This window comes from Macrobrachium rosenbergii, chromosome 25 (assembly GCF_040412425.1).
Source record: "Macrobrachium rosenbergii isolate ZJJX-2024 chromosome 25, ASM4041242v1, whole genome shotgun sequence".
Taxonomy (NCBI): Eukaryota; Metazoa; Arthropoda; class Malacostraca; order Decapoda; family Palaemonidae; genus Macrobrachium; species Macrobrachium rosenbergii.
This window is the reverse complement of record NC_089765.1, coordinates 11,682,881-11,696,649: the sequence shown is the minus strand read 5'-3', so window position 1 is coordinate 11,696,649 and position 13,769 is coordinate 11,682,881. Positions and strand designations below refer to the sequence as shown.

The following is a 13,769-nucleotide window of genomic DNA, read 5'->3' as shown; positions in this document are numbered from 1 at the left end:
ATCTGGAGATTAACCAATATATTCTGTATATTTAAGCCTTTAAGCAATTACTTAACATTACATACGCCTAATAAGAATGTAAGGTATATGAATTAAGCAGATATGTATGTGCAGTTGAAATTAATGATAATCTTTCTTGGTATCACAGTATGAGAGTACTGAATTTATTTTTCTTATCAGTGTGTCCTGAATCCTCAATGTTTAACTGTATATTCATTTCCTTCCTATTCATGTAAAAAATGCTCTGAAATTGAAAAGAAGTCACCGTGACCCCCAAAACACACGATAAAACTTTTCACATACACACATCTCAGCTTTATGCTCTTCAAGAGAAGCCTAGTAAGCGCAAAGTCCCGTAATATTCATCATAATAATACTGAAGGAAGCTACAGTGGATTGCAGAAAGAGAGGCCCTTGGGAACAAATGTATACAGATGGCAGTGTGTAAAAAAGCAGAATCAGGGAGATGTCCTGAAAATTTTTAAAAAAGATGGGAAAGCAGAGTAAAGAAAAGAGGATTAGAAAGCAATGCAAGTCAAACAAAGCTCACGATGGCCAGAGAGGAAGTAAAAGAGAATGTTCAGTTGGGCAGTGACCATGTGGATGCTGTTGGGGAATGTGTAGTGGTAGTAGTAGCAGTAAATGCAACAGTTTATCATACCTAGCAGGTGGTGTCACAGGAGATGCTCAGGAATGCTGAATGTTAGAATGACGGATGGAGTAAGGGATTTCTGTTGTCCAAAATGACCAAACAGGAAGGAGAGGAAGGAGGATCCTATTATTGTGGAAAGGAAGACCTTAGAGGAGGTAGAACATTTCTGACACCTTGGAAACTTCTATAAGTGTGAAACGTGAAGCCAGTATTCAAAGAGCACCAAGACAAGAGTTGTACAAGTCTGGATGTAGTGAAAAGAGATTGGTGAGCATCTCATTGGTTAAAGAGCAAAAGTCAACGAAGCCTGTATGAGGTACGTGTTTCTTTATACAGTATGGACAAGAGGATTTCGCAAGATACAGAAGGAGATTCAGAGGACCAGTGAAAGGGTCAAGAGAAGCCTGAGGAAAAGGCATATGGGGTGACTTGCATCAGATGGAATTCTGGCTGAGATTGATGGGAAACCTGACCAAAATTGTTGATGATGATGATGATGAAGATCAAGATGAAGATGACACTCCTACAATAATAATAATAATAATAATAATAATAATAATAATAATAATAATAATAATAATAATAATAATAATAATAGATGCTTTATTTCGCATAAAATACACCAGAGTGAATTTCATACATGGATCTAAAAAAAAAAAAATAAAATCCTATTAAAAGTAGATAGAAAAGTGTAATATAAAAATGTGGGTGTAAAAATAGTAAGCATGTGCTAAATCCCTCCAAATTCCACAAATAAAGTTATCACTTGTCATCAGTGTGTCTACAAGGTTTCTCACAATATTGTTAATTGATGGCCTTATTCTTCTTAATATGGTCTCCTTCCTGTTCATAACGCTTTCCCCTAATATAAAACATATTCATTTGTCCTAAAATCTGGAATCAGATGTGAATCTATAATTCAAAATGCATGTACTTTCTATGTGATATATGAATGAAAATAACAATGAAAACTGAATCTAAACTTTACACAACCAAAGATGACTCTGATCTTAAATGAAAGTTCTGATTGCTCATGAAAAACATGAACCGAATTCATTTGAAAAAAAAAAAAAAATAAGTGAAGCACCATCACAAAATGAGTAATGTAGTGTTATATCTTGAATTTGGCGAGGCAGAGGATTTCAAACTCACATGAAAAGATAACTTGCTGAATGCAGTGGAAAAGAGAATCGGAAATTTACACGAGGAAAAAGTAAGAATGAGAATCTACAAAAGAAAATGAAGGTTTGGTGTCTGGAAAGAAACTGAGCAGCTCAGATCACACGTCCGCCACCAAGTGCTTGCAAATGGTCTACTGTAAGCTCCCAAACACGTCTCTACAGCCTGGTAGAAATACCTCACCTTCACTTTTGGGATATTAGTTACTGCGTTAGTTCCATCAGCACATTCCTTTTGAACCTGAGATTGTCTTACCTCTAAACTCCCATTCTGCAAAACAGCCCAGCCATTATGAAAAAAGGAAACAGTTAAAACATGCTGAAAAGAAAAGCGCCCACGCACACACACACACACACACACACCCATACACACAAATACAGTCACTGCGCTTTACAGCAACTTGTGAGCACCTACATGAAACATATGACATGACAAAAACAAAGAAAAAAAAAAACGTCTGCCACGAAAATCTTTCTCAAAAAACAAGTGTTAATCACGTGATGTAGTGAAAAATCAGACAGAAATTGACTATACCCAAGGCATGATCAACATAATTAAAATAAAGTGACACTCACAACTTTTATTTACTTTTTTTAGGAATCAAAATATTCAACCATTAACAGTAAGGATGACAGGTTATGATATACAAATAGTGTAATCAGAATTACTGATGATTTTATCTTTAAATGATAAGGATACCAATTTGTTGTCCAATATACAGTATATCACCCAGAGCTCTTGGCGTTTCTAATATTAATGCGGACCTTCAGAATGTAGGCTGATTTTTATGCAATGGTATTACAAGATACAAAAAACAAGTTCTACACTAAAAGCATATATACCAAATTAAGGGATTCTAATTTTGGTACACAGGTACTAATATACAAGATAATTCGACCTTTGCTGTTAATTTTCTCATTTTTTATCCTATGCAAGGACACAATTTTATTTTCAACTGACAGCTTTTAGCCAATAAAAGGCTCCATTAGCGTTTTTCCCTTGGTTAATAAGGAAATCTAAAAGCAAATTTATTTACATTCAAGATGTGTCAATCCGTAAATTTAATTTTGATCAAAAATAAAAATTCTCATTAATCATGATTAGGTTTTCACATCCAGTTTTGTAAACATTTTCAAAAACTTAATTTACCTTCATATACTTGACTAAATTTACATGATGGGGTTAATGATCTGGAAGTATCCCTGTACAGCAGATTTACATTTGCTCTATTGGTCCTTAATTCTGTTAATATCATTTAATATTTCCGTACATTCATAGATTTCTCTTTGCAGATGAGAAAGACGTCAATAGGGTTCTGCTTAGGCCATTACGATGGGAGGGGCAAATGTATGCACCCCTTTATCTCTACTGGTGCCTGTTCTTTCTTTTCACCCTCTATTGATGTGGAAGCTGACACAGCTGATGTGATTATGTGGCGTGACGAAAGTCTTCTTCTTTGCCTCCAGCTTTGCCCATATGGGTTGCTGGTCCCTGTCAGCCTGCTCTACATTCTTCTTCTGTCCGGTGCATCCTGGCTTCTTGAACCTTTCTTCTCCTCCTGCACGTCCTTTGCTTTATCATCCTTCCATCTGAACTTTTTAGCCTTCCTCTTCTTCTCCTTTCCTACATCTCCATGCTCATCACCCTTTTATACACACGATCTTCTCCTCTCCGCATGACATGACCAAACCACTGTAGAAGTCGTCTTTCCCGCCCCTTCTTCGATACTTCCCCAACCTCAACTGTTCCTCTGCTAAATTCATTTCTGATCCTCGTCTCATGTTCTGGTCCTTGTGATTAATACAAGGCATTCTTTTCAGATCTGACCCTTTCTTAAGCCCCTGGGGAACTTGTATCTTGTTGTGTTTTCTAAATTATTCATCCAGTTCTATTGGTGTATGGTCCATTCTTTCCTTGCTTTGGTAGCTTTGGTTATTATTTTCTCTTGTCCTTATAAGTTCGTCTTGTTTTACTTCGCTTTCCTAAACCTTATATCATTTAGCTCATAATTCATTTGTAATTTAACAACACATACATACACACACACACACACACACACACACACACACACACACATATATATATATATATATATATATATATATATATATATATATATATATACATATATATATAGATGCATACATACAGACACACACAATCCATGCAGGAAATCATCCATAACATTAGCTGCTTCTTATGCCTTCATAAAAGGGTCATCTGCAGCACATCAAACCCACTACATATAATTCTCCTTGCCCTCATATCTTGCATACATTCTTATGCTTCTTGGGTAATAAGGGCTACCTTTCCAATACATCTTGCATTCCATCTACCCAACCTTTTGTAGGTCTCCTTTCCCTCTTTCCTAAAACACTGTGGAATTATACACTTTTTTTCACCAGCCTATCAACATCATCCATTCTCTCCACATGTGCAAATCACCTCAAAATATTATGCTACATCTTTTCGCAAATATCGTCCTTTGTGCCACTTCTACGCAATCTCCGCATTTCCCAGTCATCAATTCTTCAAGCACCACATACACTATGCAAGCAGTTCATTCAGCAGCTCCAATCTTTCCCCCTTTCATTCACAATCAGCGTCAACGCTGCACTCCCATAAAAGAGAGTTGGCAAAACAATCCCTGCTTACATGACAGCCACCCTCTTCCAAAGAATTATTAAAAGCGATCGTGTCTTGAGACATATATTTATGTTGCATCACTATTCAGTGTATTTCAGACCAGAAAACCAAAACATGTTCAAGTTTTTTAAGGTTGGAAAAATGAAAACCTAAACGTACAAATGACCTTTGTAAGCAATCTAAGGTGAGGAATGAAGAGTTGTACACACAGTGTACGGCTAGAGCTAAATAAGTACGCTGGGGAAACGAAGACACTTTCATTACTGAAAGATTACACATGAATATCTACAGGTATCAAAGTGAAAACAAATACTGACGCACAAGTTCTAAGAAAACCCAGTAACATGTAATATAACACCAATAATATCCTCTACAAATGAAATCAAGGAAAACATACCAATGAACACACTTTCTCAAGCAAACACAATACTAAGAGACTGGATGCTACAGATATTTCTGTTGCCCACAAAACAACTCGATGGCCAAATTTTAGGATGGGAGAAAAACGGAAAAAGAGATGGTAAGCCTCACCTTGTCTTTGTCGTCATCATCTACTTCCTCTTCATCTGCAGACAGTTCACTTTCATCTTCTCTGTGCATCATACTTCCAACAATTGAGATTACCTGTTGAAGCAACGAAGAATGAAACACACGAGGCTAAACATTCCATTTTTACAATATCATCATCTTCATCTATGCCAGAAATAAGAGCAATAAAAATGAAGTTATTAATCCCATAATATTCCTGATACTACAACTACAATAAATCTTCATCTATGACAGAAATAAGAGCAATAACAATGAAGTTATTAATACAATAATATTCCTGATACTACAACTACAATAAATCATCATCTGTGCCAGAGATAAGAGTACAGATGCCACCCTGGTTACAAACGAGTTAAGTTCCGGACGGCCGTTTGTATGTTAATTACTGTACTCTTCATGCCTATTTAAGTACAGTATGATATCAAATCAATACAGTACTGTATGTTTTTTCGTCCTAAAGCACAATACACTGTACATACAGCACTTTATTTACAGAATAGACGTGCAAAACAAAACTGGAACTTATGGGTGGCAAAGGGGAGCAATCTGAACACAATTTTAATTTGCGATCAAGTTTGCTTGTATCTCTGAATGTTCGTAAGTTGAGTGTTCGTAAGTAGGGTGGCGTCTGGAACTTACGGGTGGCAAAGGGGACCAATCTGAACACAATTTTAATTTGCGATCCCGTTTGTTCTTAAGCTGAATGTTCGTAAGTAGGGTGGTGTCTGGACAGTAATAGAAATGAAGTCGTCAGCACATTATACTACAACTACAATAAATACAGTGAACTGAAATCAACAACTCACAATGTAATTCCTGAGGAAGAGGCATAAGAGCATGATGGGTAACATGTACACTTCGAAGCAATACGTCCCCACCATAAATATTATAAATGCTACAATACTTCGAAATGGAGATTCCCACTCCCAACACGACCTGTTAACGACACAAGCTGCGTTAAGAACTTTTTATTTTATTTATTCATTTGTTACTTTGTTAATCAATTTTTCTTGTCTAACTGATCTCTTCTTTCTGTATTTCCTGTTACCTTCTGTAACGTTTATCAAATGAATATTATATTTTTTGGAAGCTTGAATTTTAAGTCAATGGCCCATTTGGTGGTCTTGTTCCATATGAATAGGGAATAATAATAATAATCTGAATAATAATAATAATAATAATAATAATAATAATAATAATGCAATGTTATCTCTAGAATGAAACCCTTCTTATTTTCTTTGTCAACCAAACAAAAAAAAAAAAGTTTTATATGGGCTCACACAATGTAATCTCTACAGTGAAATCCTGGTTGCTTTCTTTGTCAGCAAAACAAGAAAAATGCTTGTGAAGCCTCAAAATATTCTCTTTATGCAACTGAGTTTTTCCCAAAAACACAAAACTTACTTGATAAACTTCCCTAGTTCGTAGAAATCCATGATGGAAGACTTAAGGCGATTGACATTTCTGATAAAAACTTGCCGCTTGAATTTCTGTTCAACTTGCATATACTTCTCCTCCATTGGTGTAAACGTCCTAAGAGCTGCTCGGATCTACAAGGAATGAAAAATCACGGCCAGTTACACAACAGGAAGCAAAAAGTTATGTATGTCCAGAGTTTATTCTTTGTCGCTTATATTCACAAGCAACAATCAACCTTTATATTTCAGCACAACAGGATATTTAACTCTGCATTATATTCTAAAGAATAATTCATTTCAGCACCTTTGTATTTCAGTCTTCCATGAATCAATAGGATATGCTGATAAAAAAATCATTAACTCTGCAGTTAAGGTATTCCTAAAGAACAAATCATTTCAGCACCTTTATATTTCAGTCTTCGATGAATCAACAGGATATGCTGATAAAAAAATCATTAACTCTGCAGTTAAGGTATTCCTAAAGAACAATTCATTTCAGCACCTTTGTATTTCATTTCGATGAATCAACAGATGAAAAAATCATTAACTCTGCAGTTAAGGTATTCTAAAGAACAATTCATTCCAGCACCTTTGATAAAAAAGGATATGCATTAAAAAAAGCTTAACTATAGTTAAGATATAAAACATTAAATAAAAAGGGGATGGAAGATGCTTATAAATACGCCAGAGATGATTCAAGGTTCTCAAAGTTATTATCTTTCAATGGTACACGAGTTCTTTCTCCTGGTAATACTCTCATCATCCTGTCATCTCCAAATTTGTTCATCAGTCTTGTAATAAAATGAAATTTTTCATTAATATAGCAATCCTGAGACTTACTGCTTCAGTAACCTTACAGATATACAACGTTTACAATTCCATTTTGATTCAAATGACCAAATTACCTTTCCATTTTAGTCTCTCATTTTGGAGCGATTACTTTGGAACAGCCCTTGAGCGTCCACCAATGTGATTCTGAGGTGTCTGCTTAAGCTGTTGTTTTTCCTGTTTCTAACTCTCAAAGTAATGCCTAGACTTTCTTTACTCTGACTCCTTGGTACTGAACCCTAACTTAAACCTACAAGGCCTCAGTTACTCATACCTAAATAGTTTGAGGTTTTAGGTTGGAGAAGATAAATTAACTCAATCCTATGACGCAATCTATATAAACCTCATGTACATAGATCAATTCTAGAATCTTAAATAGAATTATTTACTTGTATCTGAAAACTAGGGGTTAGTTCAGTCCAGTCTGCATATGAGAAATACCCTTACTCTAGTTTTATTTTCGTTATTCAAAATGTATGTACATATGGTCTGAAAAAAGCGAATATAATGAAGCACATGAGGAGCTGAAGTGAATGTAACGAAGCACACGAGGGGCTGAAGTGAATGTAATGAAGCACATGAAGGGCTAAAGTGAATGTAATGAAGCACATGAGGGGCTGAAGTGAATGTAATGAAGCACACGAGAGGCTGAAGTGAATGTAATGAAGCACATGAAGGGCTAAAGTGAAATGTAATGAAGCACATGAGAGGCTGGAGTGAATGTAATGAAGCACATGAGGGGCTGAAGTGAATGTAATGAAGCATATGAGGGGCTAAAGTGAAAGTAATGAAGCACATGAGGGGCTCAAGTGAATGTAATGAAGCACATGAGGGGCTGAAGCGAGTGTAATGAAGCACATGAGGGGATGAAGTGAATGTAATGAAGCACATGAGGGGCTGAAGTGAATGTAATGAAGCACATGAGGGGCTGAAGTGAATGTAATGAAGCACATGAGGGGCTGAAGTGAATGTAATGAAGCACATGAGGGGCTGAAGTGATGTAATGAAGCACATGAGGGGCTGAAGTGAATGTAATGAAGCACATGAGGGGCTGAAGTGAATGTAATGAAGCACATGAGGGGCTGAAGTGAATGTAATGAAGCACATGAGGGGCTGAAGTGAGTGTAATGAAGCACATGAGGGGCTGAAGTGAATGTAATGAAGCACATGAGGGCTGAAGTGAATGTAATGAAGCACATGAGGGACTGAAGTGAATGCAATGAAGCACATGAGGGCTGAAGTGAATTCAATGAAGCACATGAGGGGCTAAAGTGAAAGTGTTTCAGAACTGGTGGTCTTTCTTCCACATGTGCACTACCGGATCCAGAAAAATTTCATGGGTGGGGCACCAATTTTTATATACATACATACATACATACATACATACAATATTTATTATAATCTTTTTTCTCAAAATGTTATTATTTCTATAAGAGATTTTATATTTTTTCCCATTTTTATATTTCTCATTTATGTTATCTAAATCTTCAATATTATTATTTTGTCATTTTTCACGGGGGGGGGGCATGTACCCAGGTGCCACCCCCTCCCCCTGGATCCGCTATTGCATATGTATACCAAGAGAGAATCAATCTCCCCCACCCCACAAAAAATGTTTGAACACACTACACAAGACCACTCTGAGCCTAGAACATTACCGGATTCCACTCGACAGAGCACTCCAAAAGTATTTCCGGATTGCTGCCTTTGGCTCTCAACCTTAGTTTCTTATCTTTCAATGCATACCTGAAAAAGACAAGCATTATTACAGGCATTATTACAGGAAACAATTTCTTCTGAAAGTGAAGCTACTCAACGAGATCTGTGTCCAGTTACGTTACAGCATTAGGCAACATTTTCAGTCATTTATATTTTTCCACAATTCAAAACCGAAGGGGGTATTGAGAGTAAAAGGTCTGAAAGGTGTAAAAGAATGTCAACCCCGCAGTTGCACTATGAAACAACTGTTAGAAGAGGGTGGAATGTAAGATGATGAAAGAACTACATGATGCAAATAATTACTGTATTTTTGAAAAGTACATTTTTTAGCACTTACCATCTCTTCTCTCCGTTTTTCACTTTCAGAAGAGGTACAGCCACCTTCCCCAAAAACTCGACCTTGTGGTCCCGGTCTTCATCGTACACTGTCACTTCCAGTATGCTATGTATATCTTTAACATTACTGGAAAGAAAGAATAAAGCATTACTTGGCAGTCATTCCAGTTCTGGAAAAGTTCAGAATAAAGCATCACTTGGCAGTCATTCCAGTTCTGGAAAAGTTCAGAATAAAGCATCACTAAGCAGTCATTCCAGTTCTGGAAACGTTCAGAATAAAGCATCACTTAGCAGTCATTCCAGTTCTGGAAAAGTTCAGAATAAAGCATCACTTAACAGTCATTCCAGTTCTGGAAAAGTTCAGAATAAAGCATCACTTAGCAGTCATTCCAGTTCTCGAAAAGTTCAGAATAAAGCATCACTTAGCAGTCAAACTATGAGCCTATGGAAAAATGCCTTCTTGCAAATGCAATACCTTTGGTTTTAAATAAATTTCATGGCCATAAAATAACTAAGTGCATTACTAAAACACCATACAGTATATCTGTAACTGGCATTACAGCTTATTACAAACCCTGCATAAAGAAATATAAACTAGAGTTAAGGCTTTATGTTTACTGATGACGTATTTCCCGTCTCACTAAAAATAAATACCATTAAATAGGCATTTCCTTTTACTGCAGTCTGACTTGAAATAGTAAAGAGAGATGCTGATACACAGTGCATTACAGCTGGTACCAAAGGTGAAGGAAAGTTATAATTGTGTGCAGACAACGTTTAAGCCTGTAGTAAGTCACAGGACCTGGCAAAATTGTATACTTCTTAAGGATCGCCTCAAGAATCAAGCAAACTTGGTGATGTAATCCGTACCCCGAGATTGATAGTCAGGGCTAACTTTCAATGATTTAGAAATAAGGAGGATTTATAAACAAGGAATACACATGGCCCCTTCTTTAACTCGATAAGTTTATACGTGTACACACTAAAAGAAAGTTTTGTCATTTCCAAAGCCTGAGAGTCAGTAGTAACTTCAGTAATAATCAAGACATTAGGTGGACTTACTAGCAAGGAATACTACTGACCCACAGTCTACACTCTAGCAGTCTGTACATGCCGTAATCATCCAGTCCCTCATATAATCAGTTATCTGTGCTTATTTCTAACATCTCAGTTTATAAGTGAAGGAGCATCCGTAATATTAAAGGCACAACCAATCACACAAAGGAAAGATTTATAATTGACAAAGCTTGAGAATCACTACTAACTTCGAGAATAATTAGGATATGAGGTGGACTTATAAACATGGCATACTGATGACCAACATTTTATAAGTTTGGGTAAAAGCATCTGTACTATTAAAGGCAAAACGAATCACAAAATAGAAAGATTTATAATTTCCTAAGGTTGAGAGTCAGTGCTAACTTTAAAAAATAATTAGGGCATTTGGTGGACGTATGAACAAGGCATATTAATGACCCACACTCTGTAACTTAAGTTTATATTTGTAAGAGCATCTGCACTGTTAAGGGCACAACGAAACGCAAAAAAGAAAGATTTATAATTTGCAAAACTTGAATCAGCACGGCTTTCAGTACCTCTATAACACGAAAATTCTTTAAGTGTAATATTAAAGGCACAACAAAACACAAAAACGGAAAGAGCAGACATTACAAAGTAAATATTTTGTTCCACGTTGGCGACAGAGTCTTGTATTCAGTCTGCGTCTGAAGTCTGGCATTGATAAGCTCCAAAACACAGAAGGGATCGCTCTTGCCACCTAGATCTGCTGCCGCCAGGCCCTGAGCACGGTAAACCTTGACACGAAGATGGCCAATGTCTCGAAGGTTGTGCAGTGTCCTTGAAACTTTCTGTTGACAAAAAAGGGCAATTACTGAATTAACAAGATAATTAAAAAGCCCAATAAAAAGTTTACAGCACTGTTCTGTAATTTCTTGTTAGAGAATGGTTTTCTCAAAATGACGGCAAAGAAAAATCTGACCTTACAAGAGGCAAATCAATAAAAATGTTTCTGAAAATGGTGGCAAAGAAAAATCTTAGTGAATCAATAAAAATGTTTCTGGAAAATGATGGCAAAAAAAATCTGACCTTACAAGAATTAAATCAAAAAATGTTTCTGGAAAATGGTGGCAAAGAAAAATCTGACCTTACAAGAGGCAGTGAAAATAAAAATGTTTCTGGAAAATGATGGCAAAGAAAAAATCTGACCTTACAAGAGGCAGTGAATCAATAAAAATGTTTCTGGAAAATGATGGCAAAGAAAAATCTGACCTTACAAGAGGCAGTGAATCAATAAAAATGTTTCTGGAAAATGATGGCAAAGAAAAATCTGACCTAGAAGAGGCAGCGAATCAAAAAATGAAAATGACGGCAAAGAAAAATCTGACCTTACAAGAGGCAGCGAATCAAAAAAATGTTTCTGGAAAATGATGGCAAAGAAAAATCTGACCTTACAAGAGGCAGTGAATCAATAAAAATGTTTCTGGAAAATGATGGCAAGGAAAAATCTGACCTTACAAGAGGCAGTGAATCAATAAAAATGTTTCTGGAAAATGATGGCAAAGAAAAATCTGACCTTACAAGAGGCAGTGAATCAATAAAAATGTTTCTGGAAAATGATGGCAAAGAAAAATCTGACCTTACAAGAGGCAGCGAATCAAAAAAATGTTTCTGGAAAATGGCGGCAAAGAAAAATCTGACCTTACAAGAGGCAGTGAATCAATAAAAATGTTTCTGGAAAATGATGGCAAAGAAAATCTGACCTTACAAGAGGCAAATCAATAAAAATGTTTCTGGAAAATGATGGCAAAGAAAAATCTGACCTTACAAGAGGCAGCGAATCAAAAAAAATGTTTCTGGAAAATGGCAAAGAAAAATCTGACCTTACAAGAAAAATCAAAAAAATGTTTCTGGAAAATGGTGGCAAAGAAAAATCTGACCTTAAAGAGGCAGTGAATCAATAAAAATGTTTCTGGAAAATGACGGCAAAGAAAAATCTGACCTTACAAGAGGCAGTGAATCAATAAAAATGTTTCTGGAAAATGATGGCAAGGAAAAATCTGACCTTACAAGAGGCAGTGAATCAATAAAAATGTTTCTGGAAAATGGTGGCAAAGAAAAATCTGACCTTACAAGAGGCAGTGAATCAATAAAAATGTTTCTGGAAAATGATGGCAAGGAAAAATCTGACCTTACAAGAGGCAGTGAATCAATAATAATGAAATGTATTTAAGATTGCCTCACTGACCCGCAACCAACGCTGCATTTAGGCATACAGGCATACAAAAACCCCACGCCTAAAACGAAACTAAATAGGCCTCCCGTATTATGAGAAATACCCTCACAAAAGTGTTATGTAGTCTCTATTATGACGCAAGGAAAATTGTATTTGTGAAATTAATTAAGTCCACCTGTTATCTGAAAACCTATAAAATAAATATTGCACAAAAAACATTCATCAGTTCTGTATTTCTATCCAGGGAATTTTATTTATTTCTAGGACTGAAATGTTTATACACTGCCGTATGAAAGATAGAATAATCTCCACATGGATGGAGTGTGAGTTTGTATTTGGAAGCCTTGGAAAGAAACAGTTTTGTAATTTGAAGTGCTGGAAAGAAATTGATCTGCAACTAACTTTATAAATCAGTAAATAAAGAACGGACAAACAAGTATTCTAGCACCACTGACAGTGAAAGTGCACTTTCATTCTGCCACTTCCAGGTTTAACCAAATTGCACCCGCTCAAACCTTGAAAGCGAGGCACCAGTGACTTACGTATCTGTCAGCCACGGTTCTGATTTCCTTGGGATTTTCCTGATAAGAATGAAGGTCCGATATGGTCTCGGAAGAGGTCGTTCCTGATATGGTTAAGAGAAGAAAAAGCGAACCAGCACCCTTATCCAAGTCAACCCATATGTGGTGGGTTCTCTCCCTCTCATACTGCGTCAAGTCTATGCTGCACCTAAAAGGAAAAATGAATTTCAATCGTACGTAACAACATTTCCGAACAATTCCTGCACCTAAAATGAAAAATGGCTCTCATTCAGACGTAACTGCATTTATAGATAATTCTTACACTGTAAAAATACCAGTACTGTGTCTCTGATAGAATAAAAACCAAAGACTTATAGAAAACAAAGAAATACACATGCATTTAAGCTTGCGTGAAAGAAATTATTGACAAAAATGTACTTTTGACACTTATTCAGAACAGAATACATACAATTTAGGCTGGGCCCTATGAGGTCATTCAGCGCTGAAAGGAAAACTGAAAGTAAAAGTTTTAGATAGGTGTAACAGGAGGGAAACCTCAAAGGAGCTGCACTGTGAAACAATTGTTAGACGAGGATGGAAAGTAAGATGGAAGAAAGAAAATGAACGGAGATACAGTAAAAGGAATGAAAGGGGTTGCAGCTAGGGGC

General features: G+C 36.3%; 1 protein-coding gene across 27 annotated transcripts in view; it reads right to left on the bottom strand.

The window, feature by feature from the left end:
* The window catches only part of Mctp (multiple C2 domain and transmembrane region protein), a 1,033,178-nt gene that overhangs the window by 28,994 nt on the left and 990,415 nt on the right, over positions 1–13,769 (bottom strand). For 15 of the 27 annotated variants that reach the window (XM_067126836.1, XM_067126837.1, XM_067126838.1 and 12 more), the window contains 8 exons: positions 13,123–13,309; positions 10,999–11,195; positions 9,329–9,454; positions 8,931–9,018; positions 6,431–6,576; positions 5,833–5,962; positions 5,009–5,101; positions 2,015–2,101 (listed from right to left, as the gene is read on the bottom strand). In XM_067126836.1, coding sequence (XP_066982937.1) covers positions 2,015–2,101; positions 5,009–5,101; positions 5,833–5,962; positions 6,431–6,576; positions 8,931–9,018; positions 9,329–9,454; positions 10,999–11,195; positions 13,123–13,309 — 1,054 coding nt within the window. The remainder of the gene's footprint in view (positions 1–2,014; positions 2,102–5,008; positions 5,102–5,832; positions 5,963–6,430; positions 6,577–8,930; positions 9,019–9,328; positions 9,455–10,998; positions 11,196–13,122; positions 13,310–13,769) is intronic. The other 12 variants (XM_067126839.1, XM_067126841.1, XM_067126840.1 and 9 more) reach the window with 1 other exon arrangement.